This window comes from Nicotiana tomentosiformis, chromosome 8 (genome assembly GCF_000390325.3).
Source record: "Nicotiana tomentosiformis chromosome 8, ASM39032v3, whole genome shotgun sequence".
NCBI classification, from domain to species: domain Eukaryota; kingdom Viridiplantae; phylum Streptophyta; class Magnoliopsida; order Solanales; family Solanaceae; genus Nicotiana; species Nicotiana tomentosiformis.
In genome coordinates this window covers 24,389,788-24,409,056 of record NC_090819.1, presented here as the reverse complement: position 1 = coordinate 24,409,056, position 19,269 = coordinate 24,389,788, and the positions used below count along the sequence as shown (strand labels likewise).

The 19,269-nt window shown below is 37.9% G+C and overlaps 1 protein-coding gene across 3 annotated transcripts; it reads left to right on the top strand.

Moving 5' to 3' along the window:
- The first annotated feature begins 277 nt into the window (after nt 1-277).
- Nucleotides 278-11,063, top strand: LOC104098707 (uncharacterized). Of its 3 annotated transcripts, XM_009605520.4 has the most exons (11): nt 278-545; nt 909-1,026; nt 1,142-1,240; nt 1,409-1,620; nt 4,110-4,303; nt 4,410-4,515; nt 4,625-4,932; nt 6,962-7,357; nt 7,829-7,910; nt 8,019-9,533; nt 10,427-11,063. In XM_009605520.4, the coding sequence occupies exons 2-11, from the start codon at nt 971-973 to the stop codon at nt 10,579-10,581; spliced, it is 3,123 nt and encodes a 1,040-aa protein (XP_009603815.1). In that variant the 5' UTR covers nt 278-545; nt 909-970; the 3' UTR covers nt 10,582-11,063. The 3 variants fall into 3 exon arrangements, with proteins under 3 accessions (XP_009603815.1, XP_070038284.1, XP_009603825.1); XM_070182183.1 differs by having other exon boundaries at nt 278-1,026; XM_009605530.4 differs by lacking the exons at nt 278-545; nt 909-1,026; nt 1,142-1,240; nt 1,409-1,620 and adding exons at nt 1,775-2,662; nt 2,752-2,832.
- The last annotated feature ends 8,206 nt before the right edge of the window (nt 11,064-19,269 follow it).

Genomic DNA, 19,269 nt, shown 5'->3' with positions numbered 1-19,269 from the left:
AACATACACTATGACACCCCCCCTTGTATGTGTTTCATAAGAACATCCAACGCCACCACAAACAAAAACGGGCTGAGAGCCGATCCCTAATGTAAACCTATCTCCACTGAAAAATATTTTGAGTCTCCTCCCGTAGTCCTCACCCAAGTGTTAACTCCCTCGTGCTTGTCCTTAATCACCCTAATATACGCTAGTGTGACATAAAATTCTATAACATGGGTGTTTGAGTTATAATTTCAGTTTAAAGTTTTTGGGAAAGCATTAATTAATTCGATCAATTTAACAAGTTTCACCAAAGCTTTTAAAATTATTTTTTTGGAAACTTCCCCAAAATCAAAATCCAAAAGCTTCTGATACACGAAGATAGCCCTTCTCTCCAGCTCGTTTTCTCATTTTCATCTCTGAAAAAATAATAAGGAACACATTTTGCCTACATATATCCGAACATAGATATGTACATCTGTTCTCCATTCAGCTGTATCGATTAATCGATAAACTGGAAATTTGCAAAAGATCCAAATCCATAAAACTCTCTCTTCATCTAGGTATACAGATATACAACCCTAGCTTCTAAATCAAATTACAACAAAACAGAAAACGAAAACCCTAGAATGTAATCGCTGTATATAATTGCAGTTTTGTTGATTAAATAGCTGCTGACTGTACTAATATTGTACAATTTTGGGTTAATTTGGGAAATTGTTGTATAAGATGGTTTGAATCTAGTTTATGATTTGATAGTGGTTGCAAAATATTGGTTGTGTTTGCGCTTTGGGAGCAGAGGCGGATACAGGATTTGAAGTTTATGAGTTCGGGATGCCAACTGAACTGGAACTGATCATTTGAGTTACTGCGTTCAAAATTTAATATCTCTACATATTTAGTAGATTTCTTTAACACATAATCAGGACAGAGTTTGAGCCAGAGCTATTGGGTTCAGCTGAACCCTTAGCTTTAATTGTTCATCAGAATGAGCTCGGGGATTGATGATGGAAGCTCCACTAATTGCGCATCAGAAGCTCGAAAGTAATGCTTGATCTTCTTATTCAGTTTTATAACTTGAATTACTGCTTATGTCCTGTGTTGTCTTAGACTTAATTTGTCTTAAAGTTTTATATGAATGCTAGATATAATGATTCAGGCATTCAAGAATATCATATTCGAGAGAGTTTCTGTTGTCGATAAGTCAACTGGGGATTTGCGAGAAGTTGCCAAGTGAATTTGATCAGTCGATCCTGAGGTATGCATTTCAGTTTTCCTTAATTGTATTGCAGTTGCTTGGAATACGAGCAGTAAAGTGATGTTTTAGTTTCCCAAATTGTATTGGGATTGCTCGCTTAACATGCTCTAGTGTCTTTTTGGATATTGTTGTGCATATTGATAAGTTGCATTTTCTCAATTTAAATAGTGAATTTGTGGACACTTCACATAGCATACAAGACCGCCAAAGAGTACCTGGCAGCTTGCCTTTGCAAGGGTTTAGACGTACTGACTATAGTTCATCCCCACCTACTCGTGGGGATTCCAGTAGTTATTCACGAGGCAATTTTGGAAGATGGGAAAGCCGTTCCTCTGGGCGGAGTGATCGAGATAACGAGTCACAATCTGATCGGGATTCAGGTTCAGATCAGATTCTTCTATCTATTGCTTTTATGTGTGTGATAAGCCTTTTTCATTATACTTGATTGCTTTAGAACTGCAGCTGTAGTTGTACTGTATGTATGTATGTATGTATGTATTATTATTATTATTATTTTTTTTTTTGAGATTTAGTGTACTGTATGCATTACTATCTGCTGTAAGATTCATGTTGGTTGCATGGCCCTCTCGGTCCAAGATTGTGCAATTGATGCTGTCAAAACCCAACCTAAAGGCTATTCAGTGACTAACAGTATCCCTAACCAAGGCATGCTATAGTTGTTCCTCTTAGTTTAGATTGCTCATTTGGTTGATAGCAAGCATTATGCCCATTATGCACCAGCAGGAGATCAGCTTATCTGCTTTATTTAGAAAAAGGAAAAAAGAGGGAAATTTATGGGAAATTATAGGATCATGTTCACTTTGGTATTGGACCATAATCTCTCATGCAGCTTATTCATGAGCAACCACCTCCACCCCCTCCCCAAAAGGAAGTATGGGGGGAAAAAGAGATAGGAAGCTCTCATCCATACAGTTATCCTCTTTCTTTTGATACTGTGTATATTGAAGTCATGGAAAATCTAACTCTGATGATAGCATTATATGCCTCCGTATCTGCATGAAGGAAGAAGGAAAGACGGAAGAACTAACAATAGAGAGTTGAGGGGATATATCATGGGGCTTATTTGAATGCATTCAACAACTTTCTACATTCAAATGTGTATTTTATGATAAAGTTGATTTACTGTATTTGTTTCCGTACATTTGGAAACATTTGGAGAACACAAAATTGTGTGTGATTAAACAGATGGCAAAAGGTTCAGATGTTCTGGCAGTGAAGTATGGAGGTTGAATTACTGGTGCTGTCCTGGCGCTATTATTATTTATGAGCTGCCAGATTGCCTTCAGCTTCTTCTAATGTTCACGGAAGTAACTTCCTTGGAGAAGGTTGCTATAACAAATGTGAGAAAAGGAGAATGAACAGGGCTCATATTTGAAGCCTGATTTATTGGAAAACCTTGAGGTTAGAATGCCATGCCATATGGGCATATAGTTGTCTAAATTTTCCCAAAGGTACTCTTTACTGACTAAGAAACTTCATATGGTTACCAGAAAATTTAAAGCTGATTGAAACATGGTCCTAGATTTGGCAAGGCTTCCTAAAATTTTCATTGCTGATGCGAAGGTGTGACTGTAAGATGTGTTCCTTGTAAATATCTCCCCTTTTAAATATGCTTATTTATCGTCTGTATGGTCATATGTGATTTTGAATTGACTTTCTTTTTACCTTAGATCCGAACTCTTAGAATTTCTTGTCTTTGGTGCTTTCTTCTTGCAAACTATATTGATGCGCTCTGACGGGTGCAAAATGTTGTGGTCTTTGTCAAATTCAATAACCTGCTTCTTAAGTTTTTGAACTAGTCATTTTGTTAATCTGCACCAATGTAGTTGGATGTTGAATTCTAAATAGACACAGGTGCAAACCCTGGCCATGATAGGTTTCTATAACAATGATGAATGTTTTGGTTAATTATCGAAAGATAAACCTTTCATATTTGCAAAGTGGGTTAACTTCCTTCTGAGTACACTACGTACTATTATGTTCATATTTTATGGATCACATAAATGTGGTCATTCAGGATAACTGTGTGAGGTTAGATAATTGGAGGGGTCATCCATTAGGATCATCATGCTTTATATTATTTTCTCATTTTACAACTGGGCACTCAGGAATCAGGATAGCTCCGTTGGACGTAATTAGAGGGAATAATGATAGAATTAGGAGTATCATGATATGACTTACTTTTACATTTTTTTCTACAGTTGTTTTCATGGCTGCTGGCTAAGTGCCTTTCACATGGTTGTTTCTTTGCGTATTATATATCTAGTCCATTTGTGATAATCATAGTTGGAGGGACTGTTTGCCAAGGGTCTTGAATCTCGATCTCCGTTTAAATTCAATCTCCGTTTAAATTCAATCTCCAAAACACGAATTGGAATCCAGGTTCTACTCATTGTTAGGTTCATTATTCATTAGGTAAGAAAAGCCTTGAGTGCCATTTGAAGGTTCTTTTCTGCTCCACTTCTTGTGCTTCACATGATTTGCTGGCTTAATTGCAGAAATAGTTCCCCTCTTGCATCATAGGCAATAAAGTGTTTTTCTGCTGTGTAATATATTTTTTGATAACTGTGGTGTACGGGCCAGCTTGCGCGCACCTCAACTAATTCCACGGGATACATGCTACCTCCTACTAACAATAGGTACCAGGTAATTCTATCCACCAAGGCTGGGATAGATGGGAAGAAATCACCTAGTGTTTTTTTGTCTTCACTAGGAATTTCTACTGTGTAATACCTTGTTCTTGTGTATCACGTATTCTCCAATTTCTTAGTTGATTTTGTGTGCATGTGCATGTGACATTGAAGTAGTTTGTTTCTTCATAGAATTTAGTAAATATTTTTTGCCACAGATTCTGGTTGGCGATCTGGCAATCAAGCCCAGCACACTCGGCAGAGTTCTGAGCATGATGGACTTCTTGGAAGTGGTTCATTTCCAAGGCCGTCAGCATATGCATCTGGAATATCTGCACCTAAGGTCCGAGCAAGCAATAACTATCAATCTAACAAGAGCAATGAGCCATATCATCCTCCTCGCCCTTATAAGGTGAATTTGAGTTGATCACTGCTTTCCAATGTTCTGGCGTGCTTCATGATTTGTCCTCTTATTTCAGCGAAACTTTATATAAATTTTACTCTTGCAATATCTTCAGGCGGGACCTCACTCTCGAAGAGACACTGATGCTTTCAATGACGAGACTTTTGGTTCAGTTGAGTGTACGAGTGAGGATAGAGTGGAAGAGGAAAGAAGGAGAAGAGGTATTACTTATTAAGATCATGCATTTCTATTATGGTGCTATATCCCATGTTAGCATCTGCAATTCTTATGAGCTTGTGGGGGATAGTATTTTGATTGAATTTCTTTCAGCTTCCTTTGAGTTAATTAGGAAAGAACAGCAGAAAGCTCTTCAAGAAAAGCAGAAGTCAAAACTGGAGAAGCATAAAACCGAGGACATTTCAGTACTGCTGGAAGAGAATAAGGAGGATAGAGCGTTTTTGGACAAAAATAGTGAAGCAGATGGGATGACCACCCAACCTTTCGCAAACAGTGATCTGGGAAAATCTTCTTTTCCTTCACAGAATCCACCAGCTAGACCACGTGTACCCCCTGGCTTTAAAACCACTGTTTTGGATAAGAACTCTGGCTCAAATTTGAGCCATTCACGTGTGACAGAGGTATTCACTTGTACTTAGTTTTCTCCAATAGAACATACTTATGCTTGATCCTTTTCTCATAAAAAAAGAAAAGAAAAGAAAATGAGGCTTCAAGGAAATGAGCAAAAGGGACAACAACGAGAGTTGATTATTCATTTTATCTTGTGCTTGCTTCGTCGCATTTTAGTTCTTTGTCTATTACTATTACTCCCTCTATCTTAGTTTATATGACTATGTTTGACGGGACATGGAGTTTAAGAAGCAGATGAAGACTTTTGACCTATAAGCCAAATATATGCAAAGTACCAAAATTACCTTATCACCAACAATTAAATGAGATGGTAAGAATTCCACATGTTCCTTCATCTGTCACTCTCCTAATAAAAAATCTTTAGATCAAGTGGATCTCAACAAGTCATATCATTAAGGGTAAAATGATGATGTTAGGATTAAATAGTTTCCAAATACAACAAAGTGTCAATGTTAAAATGGAAAACAGGAAGGATATACTAAAGTTTAATGCTTCCTCCTTCAACATCCTCCCAAGGATCTCTTTTTGCTTCTATTTTGAATTTCTTAACAATGAGGAAGTCTTGTAATTATTTGCTGCACGAGCTATGAAATACTTAATTACTATAACTAAACCGGCTCAAAATTTTGCAGTGCTAAACGTGAGTGAAGTGGTTTGCTCTTCTCTGTTACTTCTTTTCTACTTTTAATCTTGACTCAAATTAGGGGAGATGTAAGTATACCATAATTCTTGGTCATTTTATCTGTCTTTAAAATTTTTGGCACGTCAATGGATCTCTCAGCAAAGCAGTTGAGCTTAAATGGAGCGAAATGGTTAGTCATGATTCATATAGCTGATCCCAACTAGTTTTGGGTTGAGGCATAGTAGTAGTAGTTGTTTATAGATCTCTAAGAGCTGCAATCTCTTCCTGCAATTTCAGGCTGTATCGGTAGCCAGGTGAAAGGAATACAGTTAAGCATCCTAAGTTTCCTTAGGAATACTGGTTATTAAAAAAAAAAAAAAAAAGAAAGTTTCCTTGGGGATACTTTGAATTTTCATAATTCCAGTGTTTCCTCCTTGGGATAGGTGGTATGTAGTCAAACACTTCAAAAGAAAAGCTTATGTGAAGAGTGATACATTGACTGGCTGAGAATTCATTCTCTATTTTATCTAAAAGATAACCTAAGGAAACTGAAAAGTAGGAGAAACGAACAGTAATTGCAACAACTCTAGTCTGTTGGTTGCATGGTGTACGGTTTTCACTTGCACTTACGTAACTGGACTCAACTATGCAAAAGCTACTAATGCTGAAAACAAGAAACCCCTAAAACTTTTTGATGTCATCACATCAAATTTTCCATCCCGCCTTCTTTGAAAGCAGCTGGATAACAACTTTGTCATATGTGTTCTTGTTGTCCGTTACTTGTTTTTAGATGCAGGGTAGTGCAAGGTGGAAAGTAGATGGAAAAAGAAAATGGGTGTTGGAGTAAGCGTTCTCTAGCTTTTGGTATTCTCAGCTCTCAAGTATCTTTTTAACAGCTTGATCCTGGAGAAGAGGAGCAAGGGGGTGGGTGGCAATGTAGACATTCCAGTACTGTTGTTGTGCTAAGATCTATTGGAACTGAATGCCGTGGATTCTATTAAAGGCTGTGCCAGAATTTCGACCACATCCTCAAATGGAATATTGCATCACTTATTATTTAAAATCAAAAGTTTGATATATTCTGCTTTAACTCCCTCTCAACATGTGCACCATCTGAAAAGTAATCTGTTGCCCTGCATCTGCCCCATTCTTTATGAAGTAATCCAAATTTTGAGTCCCTGCTCGATGATATTTTAGGTCGATGAGTATTTGAGAATCTTAATAAAGTTGAGCAATTCGTGAAGAGACAGCAATAGCTGTATGGTTTTATTTAAATTACTCAGTTGCTTGTTAATCGAATTTTGAGTTTGAGTTAACATGTGCTGACATCTTAGTCCATCCTTGTGTATCTGCTGGTGTTATCTATTGATTGCCCGGTCTGTATGTCTTCTGTTTAGGTTGGACAACCTGACACTGAAGAAAGCCCATTGGAAGCCAAAGCCTATGCTGCCCCGAATGGTGTTCTTCAGAGTGTAGAGAGACAGAGCTTGCAAGAAATTAGTTCAAGTTATAAACATGCATCAACTCTGAAGAAGAATGACCAAATTGCTAATCTTTCAGCAAAATCAGATATTTCTGATGGGATACTTGGCATGGAAGATCGTTTAAATCGGATTACCAGTCATTTAGAGTTCCACGAAGCCTTGGATGAGCCTGAAATTATTGAAAACAGTACTCAGCCTTCGGGTAGCAAGTTTGTTGAGTCTAGCCCCAACCCTTCAACGTCAATCTTGGATAAGATATTTGGAGGTGTTGTAGCAATTAATGTTGGTGACTCTGAGGCTCCAATTGTGGTAATAGTTTTGCACACTTTATCAGCTTCAGTACTGTCTAAGTTTTAATTTCATTACTCTTAAACAATCCTATCAATCCCACCGCCCTGCCCTTTTGCGGTCCTCCTCTTCAAATTGCTATACACTTATTAGGTGGTTAAAAGCTCTTAGGTTGAGGTCATCCTTCGTTTAGGGTAAAACTTATGTGCTTTCTGGACTATTGTTGTCATCCTGATTCCTGAGGGGTGATTGCATTTCATTCAGTCCACAGCTAAGATTGCAACAGTATCGTTAAAACAGTGAGAGGAAGCATGGTTTCTTTCATCATCATGCCTGTTTTTTGCAGAAATTCTTGCCATCTGTTGTTGTTTCTTTTTCTTTCCACTGTTGGAGTTTTCATCAATATTCTTGACTTCATTTAGCAGTAAATACACACTGCACTTGTGGCTTCCCTACTAGTTGTTTATTTTCTTCGTTTGACTTTATCCCCAGAATGACAATATTAAACTGAATGACATGTTGGGCTCCAAGGCTATAGAATCTTCGAAGTTCGCTCAGTGGTTTATGGAAGAAGGTATCCTTCCTTTTATGTTTTTTTGTTTTTTGCTTTTTAGTCATTTTTTCTATCGAAGTTCTACAAATTCTTTTTTAACCTGTCTTATACCATTTAATATCGTTGTAGATAGGAAGGCTCCGGAAGATTCCTCGTTAAGTAGGCCAAACAATTTGCTTGCCTTAATTGTTGGCGGCGATAAAACCAGATCACAAGCTTTTGATGGAAATGTTTCAGAATGCTTTCCATCTGAAAATTTCAATCAGAGTACTGAGCCTACAAGTAAGGTCACATTGCATATGCCTTCTGCACCACTTGGGGTATCTGAGCCTATGTATGAGTCTAGTAAAAGGGAGGCAGCCCCGTCGATCTTTACTTGTGAGGACCTTGAGCATAAAATGCTGTCAGAGTTTGGTGAAAAGAGGTCTAATCTGCATCCTACTTCACAAGGTTGCGGTACTAATCGCTTAGACACTGAAGAACAACCCGTAATTGTGGACAGCCATGCATCTCAACACCTCCTTTCATTATTACAGAAGGGGCCAGATCATACAAATATGACAGGGAAGGGCAGTACTGGCACTGAAGCCAGGAATGGACATGTTGAGTTTACCGTGCATGACCGGTCTAAGGAGGAAGATACCAGGGATTCTCAAGCTTCAGGAAAGGCAGTTACACTTGAAACCCTTTTTGGAACTGCTTTTATGAAGGAGCTGCAATCTGTACAAGCTCCAGTTTCAGTTCAGAGGAGCTCAGTTGGTTCTGCACTAATTGATGGTTTGGAGACACGCAAGTCATCCTTGTCTGGTTTTGATGACGGCCTTTTTTCTTCCATAAGTGATGGTATTGGACCAAAAGGAGGCGGTAAGGATAACAGGCTCTTGCAGTTGAATCACAGAGGTCAAACCAAGCTGGATGAGCCTCAAACCTGGTCGGGATATGAAAATTCTCAGTATGTAGTTAAATCAAGGCACCCGAGTGAAATGTTTTCCAAGAGTGAGGCTGTTGAATATCACCTGCCTGCAGAAAACTTAATTAGTGCTCGTGATCATTTGAGTCCCCAGGTCTCAATGGTTATGCCTGCAGGAATTTTGAGTAAAGGAGACTTGGCAACTGGTAGTGGCGCTGGCGGTGATGGAAGGTCTTTGATGAATGAAGGTCTGCCCTTCTCACGTGTTTCCTACGATCAGATGGAGTCTGAAATGCCATTGCATCATATTCGTGCTCAACCATCAACTTCGCAATTTCATCCCTTGCAGATGAGTCAAGGGAAGCCATTATTTCATCCTATGGATTCTGGTCCTGCTCATTTAAATCCTCAGATTTTCAATGGTCCAGAAAGCATGGCTCTGCATGAAGCTCCTGGTCGTCAGTTTGCTGGAAATATGATGCGACCTCCATTTCACCACCCTAATGGTGGACTGACAGGGTTTGGTCTCCCTGTTCACCATCCTATGCTGCAGCAGATGCAAATGGCTGGAAATAGCCCTCCTCGTCTGCTACATGACCGTCTAAGGGGTGCACAGGTTCCTTCACATCTCAGTAATCAAGGAGCTAGCATTATGCAGGAAGTTAACAGAATTCAAGCATTCCCTTTTGCGCCACACCAAGTCAACATTAGTGGCCAAACTGTGCAAATGCCAGGTAAAAGCCCGAATGTGTTGTCTCTGCAGGTGTCTGTGTGATGATATGTTACTGATTACACCTCAAAGTGTTGCTCTTTTTTGATCTTGCTGAATTTAATGCATAAATTTCATCTCTACTAAGTCTTCTACTTTTTCCTTAGTTTTGCCGATGTAAGATTGCACTTGCATCGACTGTACCTCAAAATGAAGTTTCCCTTTGCTGATCTTGCTGATTTTAAAGCACAGATTTCATCTCTACTATTGTCTCTATTTGTTCCTTAGTTTTGCTGTCCTGATAATGTAAGAAAGACATATTTATTTATACTCTTTCCTGACCCTCATTGATGCAGCGATTCTGCTGTTCTAAATTTGAGTGTATTGTTACTGTGACCATGCACGTAATAATGAAACTACATTTTATAATTACAATGGGATGCTGGGATTCATCTTTCTATGACTACGTCCTGTGAAATTTTGAGTGATATCAAGTCGAAATGAGGATTAAACATGAGCGGATGTTGTATATTCTGTTATCAGCTTTAGCTTTTCCTCTTAATTGTGTAGGTTAGTAAATTTATTTACCTGAAAGCAAGAAGGCGAACTTTATATTCCCTTTTTTGCTTGTGAATTTGGCCTTTGAGGCTTGAGCTAGTGAAGTATGCTCTTCCCCACCCCAGTACCCTTCTTGATGGTACGTCTTGAGATTTTTCTGCTGTTGATTGTTAAAAACCCTGAGAAACTAGTAAAAATTAGTAATGACGTGCTTATCATTTATTCTAAATAGGCCTTTGTACTCTTCTTCCTTTTATCGGTGTATACACTGATACTCTTCTGGTTGAGGATGCATCCTCTGCTGATGTTTAACTAGCTGGGTGAGTTTATGCATTAAAATTCTTATTTGTTTCACTCCAGCTCCAGATATCAACACCAGAAACATTCACCCCGAGGCCATGCAAAGGCTTGTTGAGAGGCAACTTGGGGCTTCTAAGCAGATCCACCCTTTTGCCGCTGGCAATGTCCAGGGGATGCACGGCCACGAGCTTGACATGGGTTTGCGATATAGATAGTTGATCATGGAAACTCCTGTTCATTGCAGCGTTCTGCAACTGGGTACAGTGGTGTTTTTTTTGTTTTTAATTGGTGATAACTGAGAATCCACTGTTTACAGCTTCGAAACTCGTTGGATAATGGGTCGGCTCCCCTACCCCTTCTCCACTTAAATTCCATAACTTTTTTTCCCAACAAGGATCGGACCTGTGAGGTGTGCATGCCACACATCCCGTGATGTACTACCTATACCACTGCACCAACGCCCTTGGGCGCAACTGGGTACCATGTTCGCCTTTCACTTTTTTTTGGTTGAGGGCTTGGTATAAACTCCTGGGAAGTGGTGTAATTTTAGATTTTATTTTCTTTTACTTGGTATGTTTCTCATCTTGGCAACAGGTTAATAGTGGACGAGAAAGGGGCTCTGTATCAACGTTTCTGATTCTTGTGCATGCATGGTTGTGCGAATTCTCACCAGTTAATGGGGGACCTGTTCACCTTACAGATCCTGTGTATAACGCGAATTGGACTATCCTTATTTCTGATATCGTACCAACTGTTATTCCAAAATAAATATGCAAGGGCCTGCAAGAGTTTATCTAGCTTTCAGTAACTGGATGTCATTTCATTTGACCAAAGTAATATTCTTCTAAGATGCGCTGCTCAAAACAAATTCTTGTTGAACTTCAGCATTCAACCATTTCAAGTTTAGGTTTGATTCTGGTATAAAAAATTGGAACCGTTTCCACTGAGATTACTGTTTCCGATTCAGAGAATGAAGAGAAACCTACACGCGCTGATGTTCGCTGATTTTGAACACCAAATATTGGTTAACTCTCACCTGAGGTGGTTGTGCTGGACTTGGATGATGATGAAGACTTCTCTCGAGATCCACCTCTAGGTTACACTGCTAGTTTTAATTTGAATTACTTACAAATATCGACGCCAAATAATCCAGATATATGAATTACGTCTTAATTAACCCAAATTGATATTAGTTAAGAATGTTTCTTTCTCGTAGACAAGGGGTGCCTTAAGGCAGAATAAAAAAAAATATCCCTAAACTTGGCACGGATTATTAGTTACAACATTAAACTATTCGTGGTCTTAATTACCCCCTCAACTTGGCCTTTTGAGAGCCATTATCCCCTGGACGCTGACGTGGCAAAGAGTGTGGGTGCACTCTCTTTTAAGCGCGTGAGAGTTCAGAAAAATTGAAAAATTTGCTTCCAAATAGGTTATTTTTTAACTTTGAATTGTCATATAGTCATATAGAATGATTTATTTGTTACAACTATGCACTTCTTCTTGCTTCATCTTAACATACAATGTGGACTTTACTCTAACTTTTATTATTTTTAATTTCTTCTAAGATATAATGTCTATTTGTTCCAGTTGCATATTTCTTTTATTGTTTTTGGCCGAATTTGTAAAGCGTTTGGTAGGAACTCTATCATTTTAGCCAAATAAAAAACTTTTAGCAAAAATAATGGAGTACTAGTTGTGTATATTTCCTGTTATATATATATATATATATATTATTTTTAAAAATAATACCAGATAAACAGAAAAATCCACGTGGCAGGCGAGTGCATGCCACTTTCCTGAGATGAGATCATCTAAGGGGGTAACAACTACCGAATAACCAAGTATAGGGGGCTATATATATATAATGTCTATTTATTTTAATTGTGTATTTTTTTATTTTCGATTCAAACCAATAAAAATAATTGGCCATAGCTCCATTATTTTTTACCAAATAAAAAAGTATAGCCAAAATAGTGAACTTGCAATTGTACACTCTTATTTCTTCTTTTGATGCAATGACTATTTATTTCAACTGTGTATTTTTACTTTTCAGGTTAAATCTGTAAAAAAAATATATTTTTAGAGCACCATAAATTAGAGCTATATAAAATATTATAGCCAAAATAATAAATTTCAAATTATATATTTTTTTATAACTTTTTAGATGCCTTGATTATTTATTTCAATTGTATAAATTTTTATTTTCAGGTCAAATTCAAAAAAAGAATAACTAAAGCTTTATTATTTTTAGCCAAATAAAAAAAACTAGCCTAAATAATGTAGTTCTATCCAAGTTTTATTATAAATTTTATTAAAAATAATTATCTAAAAAAGTAACATACTCAAAAATGTAAAAATATATTTTATTTTTAAAAATAATACCAGATAAACAGAAAAACCCACGTGGCAGGCGAGTGCATGCCACTTTCCTGGGATGAGATCGTCTAAGGGGGTAACAACTATCGAATAACCAAGTATAGGGGGCTAATTAAGACCATAGATAGTTCAAGAATGTAACTAATAATACGTGCCAAATTTAGAGAGGGTTTTAAGGTATTTTGCCTTTTAAATAATGATAAGCTAAGGTTAACTAGCTTCCTCGTAATAAAAGCCCCACAATCCATCAGATTGCCCAACCATGTTTTTATGCTACGTTTGGTTTCTATTGTTTTTCTTATAAGTTTAGATTTAATTTATATTGAAATTATGTGATTTTTTTTATTTTTATAATGGTGATCTTTAGGTCTTTTATCTCATTACGTGCACATCAACTATTGTGTCGAACACCTACCTCCTACCAATACATGTATCTAATAACCCACTACAACATATTCATATAAGATAAACCACCAATCTTTTTTTCCCCCCGCTTCTAACTGAGATCCAAATTCTAGTCTCCCAAAAGATCATCTTTCAGAGCAATTGTTATGTGTTTTATTTGTTTTATCTAGTTTTAAAGGAATAAATAAGGAAACTTTTGTGGACAAGAAACATAACATAAGAATTTTTAAACCGACCAAGGTGCCATCTGGATTTAGTTTAAAGAGTTTATAAAAAAGAAATTAAAGACAATTCTAAGTTTTAAAGAGTTGTGCTAAGATTTGTACCCCGAGGCACTCAACTATCAAGTATGATCCCTAACAATCCTCCAGTTACTCTAGAGAGGAGTGAGGTTTCTGGTGCTCAGAATCAACCCCCTATACCCTATATTTCATCTGTTTCTCATGCGAATAAAGAAGTTCTTGGAGGAAATAAGACTGGTCAGGAGGAAATCATAGAAACTAGTAATGGGGATCCAGGGGGGAGGGGGGATTGCTCATGTTTTTTATGAGTGTGCCTCTGAACAATTGATGAATCATAGATTGGACTCTACCCCTGTTACCATCAATCCTGTTTCTAGTAAGGAGCCTATGCCTACTGTCAGCTTTGAAGAAGAAATTAAGGCATAACTGATAAGGAAACTAAGGGTAAAATCCTGTAATGGAAGAGTCTCAATATAAAACCAAAAAGAAAAACAATCCTAGTCAAATGAAGAGAAGAGCAATAAAGAAGAAGGAAGTGGCATTAGAATTAAGCAGGACCTTGATGGCATCTCTCAGGATAGTATTCCTAAAGATGACCATCCGCTGGTTGATTTTGCAAAGCTTCAGCCTCTCCTGATGGACAAAGGAGGAAACATTACCCACACTTCAGCAACTGAGAAGGGACTGATATTTTGTGATGATATTGTTAGGAGGGCCTGAGATCTTGAGAATGGATCAAGGAAATCCTGATGCTCCGCCAGCCATTCCTCATGCTGAATAGGCTATGGGGGATCTGGATCTAGCCTTGCGATTGGGGCCGCCGAGCCCAACAAAAGAGGCTCTCGAAAGAGAGCTTTCGCTTGGCCCCTCCAAGTTTGTTGAATCCACAGAAACAAAGGCCACCTGATCGTGTCCTTCAAAACCTTGATCCTGGGAAATTTTCCAATGCTACATGTAAATGATGAGTATAGACCTATCTTGTCAGAGGATGACCTTGAAGATGGTAGTGAAGGGGATGATGAGTATAGTGATGGTGAAGACCAATATTGTAACCTCCTGATCAATGCTATCAATAGTGAGGAGGATCATGACCAGATCATAGCCACTCAGGGACTATCTCCAAGACAAGTGAGGTTTTCACCAAGACTAACCAGAAGCAGGGCATCAGCAGGTCACAGTAACAACCAAAATATCCAAAAAACCTCTTTTTTCTTAATGATTAGCACAATCATTTGGAATGTGAGAGGTATCAGAGCCTCTGGAGCTATTGAAAGACTCAAAACCTTGAAAAACTCCACAAACTCTCTTTCATTGCAGTTCTAGAACCTTTGCTACAAGTAGTTCAATCCCACACCTACCTTGATTTTTTCAGAATCCAACTTTCTATGCATTACATAACAGCCAATGTTAATGATAAGATTTGGGTCTTTTGGGATAAGGAATTCAATGGTACAATATTAGACCATGATGAACAACAAATGACTCTTGAACTGAGACATGTGGAAGCTGGAGAATTATTTCATATCCTAGTTATTTATGCAAATTGTAAGCCTATTATGAGAAGACCCTTATGGGAGACCTGAGACTCAAATCTTCAATATGTTCAGTTCCTTGGTGTATTATTGAGGATTTCAATGTTATTGCTTCAGTTGAGGAGAAGATTGAGGGAATTTCATATTAGTTGAAGAAAAATATTGATTTTATTAATATGATTGAAGATTGTGGACTAATGGATCTTGGTTTCTATGGTCCTAGGTATACTTGGTCAAATGGAAGGGGACATGGGACAATGCTCTATTGTATGAAAAATGAGGTTTAGTCAATGATCAATGGTTAACCTCCTTTCGTGCCACCACTATCACTCATTTAGCTTCTTCTGGCTCTGACCACTCACCTCTTATGATGTAGATGCATGTAAGACAGAAGACTAGTAAGAAGTACTTCAAGTTTCTAAATTGCTGGGTTGAGAATGAAACCTTCAAACCTTTAGTCCAACAAATATGGTATATATAATTCACTAGCAAAGCAATGTGGATTTTTCACCAAAAGCTTAAAAGAAACTTCTCAAGCTTTGAGTATTTGGTCTAAGGAACAATTTAGGGACATATTCCAAAAACCATAAGAGATTGAACAAAAAGTTAGAGAAGCTAAAAATAAATGGATATCTACCAATGATCTTGCTGACACAACCCTTCTCTATGAGTTGCAGGCTCAATATGTCAAGTTTCTGAAGACTGAAGAAGCAGTGTTAAAACAGAAAACCTAACTTCAGTGGTTCAAAAAGGGTGATTCCAACTCTATATATTTTCATAGCTTAATCAGAGGTAGAAGAATAAAATTTTACATTCATAAAATTTAAAACGAGGATGGGGATTGGATACAAGGGGATGACTCCATTGGGGAAGCTGTATGTAAAGTTTTTGAAGATCTCTTCACTGAAACTGGTGGTTATATCAGACAGGATCTCCTTAACTTCATTCCCTCCATGATCAATTCGTAAGACAATGAAAATCTCACCAGGGATCCAACTATGCAAAAGCTCAGAATGGTAGTTTTCTCAATGAACCCCGATAGTGCTGCTGGCCCCTGCTGGGATGAATGGAAAGTTTTTTCAATCATGCTGGGAAATAATCAAATGTGACTTGCTTAATGTAGTTCTGGCATACTTAGGTACATGACTAATGCATGCCTAGTTCTTTTTCCTAAGGTGGAATTTTCTAATTCTTTAACAGAATTCAGGCATATCGGTTTGAGCAATTTCATTAACAAAATCATCTTCAAAGTCATCTGTACAAGACTTGCACCTATCCTTCCTAAGACCATTTCAGCTAATCAATCTAGATTTATTAAGGGTGAGAGCATCTTAAGGAATATTATGTTAGCACAGAAAATTGTTCAAGGCATCAAGAAACCCAACATTGGTGCCAATGTTGTGATCAAACTTGACATGGCCAAAGCTTATGACAGAGTTCTGTGAAATAATTATTGACATGATCTGGAGGACCATGTCCAACAACTAGTACTCAGTCAATGTCAATGGCACCAGACATGGTTATTTCAAATCTACCAGGGGCTAAAGCAAGGTGACTCACTGTCTCAAGCCTTTTTCATCATTGGAGCTGAGATCCTTTCCAGGATGCTTAATAATCTCACTCATGACCAATTATTCAATGGTTTTTACATGAAGAAAAAATGTCCACAAATCAATCACCTTAGTTTTGCTGATGATATTATCATCTTCACCTCAGGAAGCCGATCCTCCCTCAACAAAAACATGACATTCCTGAGTGAGTATGAGTATATATATGGCCAAAAGATTAATAGAAGCAAGAGTCATTTTATGGTCCCACATGTGTCTTTCAATATAATGTCAATAGAATCCAACAGATCACATGCTTTACTAAGAAAGACTCTACCATCACCTAACTAGGATGTCCACTTTACATTGATATGAAGAGGATTATGCACTTCAATGGTCTCATCTCCAAAATTATTAACAAAATAAGAGGCTGGCATGGCAAACTACTCATATATGGAGTAAATGTCACACTAATTAAACATGTATTATAGTCCTTTCCAGTCCACCTCTTCTTAGTAGTTTCTCCTCCTAAAGTAGTCATGAAGCAGATTGAAAAATTGGCTGCTCAATTGTTTTGGGGTATGGAAAAAGATAAAAACAAGTATCATTGGGCCTCATGGAGCAAGAGGTCTTATCCACAAAATGAAGGAGGAATTAGGGTAAGAGCAATCCAAGATGTTTGCAAATTTATGAAATTCAAGCAATGGTAGAATTTTAGGACCAAATAGTCCCTATGGAGCAGTTTTCTGATGGCCAAATATTTCAAGAGATCACATCATGTCTCAAAAAAGTGGGGCACTGGTCAATCTCAGGCTTGGAAGAGGCTGATGATTAATGAAAAAGAAGCAGAGTAGTGCATACATTGAAGACTTCATTCAGGCAGCTCCAGCTTTTGGTGGGATAACTAGTTGGGTACTGGTCCATTAGCAAATTTCATATTGAAGGAGGAAGGCCTGGTAAGGTTAATGTCTCCTACTTCTGGGATGTAGGGCAGTGGGACATTCAGAAACTCAATGCTTTGATCCCAACTTATCTAATCCCCCAAATCCTCCAAACACCAATCTATTTCAACTCTCAATTGACCATACCTTCATTAGAGGGTACTTTGCTAGAGCAGTTTGGAGAAAGTTTGCCAACTTAGTAGGAATTCAGATTGATGATCTACCTTTTAGACTTCTTCTGATGAAATGATGGATGCTAAAGAGCAATAATGAAGTGCAGAAACTACTGCTGGATACTATCCCCATTATTATCAGCTGGAATTTATGAAAAAATAGATGTGGTGCTCAGTATAGAAGCAGGAGATCATCCATGTTCAGAGTTTTGACCTCCTCCTCTGATATCCATCTGCTTCTCAGAGCCAACTATCCATACTTTACATGGACTCATAGTTGGAATGAACTCTACACACTTTCTGAAAGATTGAAGCATGCTACCACCATCACTCCGATGACATGGGAGAAACCTAACAAGAATCTTGTGAAAGTGAACTTTGATGGTAGTGCTCTCACAAATCTTGGGAAGATTGGATCAAGGGCCATTGTAAGGGATCATCAATGTCAGTTCATTCATGCTATAACTTGATCACTTGGAACTGGTACCAATAATTTAGCAGAAACTGAAGCAACTACTATTGGGATCAAGTGGTGCATTGATAATGGGTTCATCTACCTGAAAGTTGATTCCTCTCTATTGGTACAATGGCTTAAAAATATTTCAGGACCTCCATAGACCATAGTCATGCAATTGCAGAAACTATAAGAACTATACCAATAATGTGAAGTATTCAAATGCACACATGTCTACAGAGAAGCAAATCTCCCTGCTGATTCACTTTCCAAACTTAGCCATGATCTCTCCCAACTGAAACACTATTATAGCACATTTGAACTACCCACTCACATTAGAGGTCAAATTTTTCTGGACCAATTGGGGACCCCATCCTTTAGGCACAAGAAAACAAGCAGAATCCAACCACTTCCAAACATGGCTTCAAGTTCCAACTCCTCTAATGGATATGGGTGAATATAAAAAATACTTGGGAGATGACTTTATTGGCCAAGTCAACTTCATGGTTTCTATAGACACTGGCCAATGCAACATGTGTTTCACCAGGAATCCAAAATAGATTTTAGCTAACCTAATCTTATTTTTTTGCAGGTACTATGCAGATGCCCAAAGTTTTGGTGAAAATCCAATGTGTGGTATTAACATTATTGATGCACATTCTATTGGAAATTCATCAAAGCAGCTGGACATGTGTTGTTAATCTCCGTGTTGAACATCATCTATTACATACCAAGAATACCTTAGTCACACCCATACAAGACTACCTTTGCTTACCTGTATTACTATCAGTAACACCATTACATGGTGATGGGAGAGACAAGGATCAACATTGTCAATCAAGCACCAGCCTACCAACCTTCCTGCACTTCCTTCCCTTGAAACATCATTACCCAACATAAAATAATTGTTCACCTGTGGCTTCAGCAACAACACCACAACAGACACACCCTCAATAATCCACCCTAACACAACTTACTTACACTCACAACAACCATTTATCACTTACAAAGAACCAATTCCCATCTAATAGCTCACACCACCTCAATCCAGGTTGAAGAAAAAATAAGAACTTGAGTGCAGGGATGAACCATTTCCCTCAACTCATGTCTCAGAAAATACAAGAACCTGAGTGCATAAGTTCAAAAACCTAAAACTTAATATGGAATCAAAGAAAAGGGCAGAAATGCCCAGTTCTCTTCTAACTCTGTTTTTTTTTTTTGCAGGTAACA

Coding starts and splice junctions, on each gene's coding strand:
- LOC104098707 (XM_009605520.4), top strand. CDS start 971: ATGAGCTCGGGGATTGATGATGGAAGCTCCACTAATTGCGCATCAGAA. Junction 4,304..4,409: donor ATCCTCCTCGCCCTTATAAG/GTGAATTTGAGT, acceptor CAATATCTTCAG/GCGGGACCTCACTCTCGAAG. Junction 7,358..7,828: donor ACTCTGAGGCTCCAATTGTG/GTAATAGTTTTG, acceptor CTTTATCCCCAG/AATGACAATATTAAACTGAA.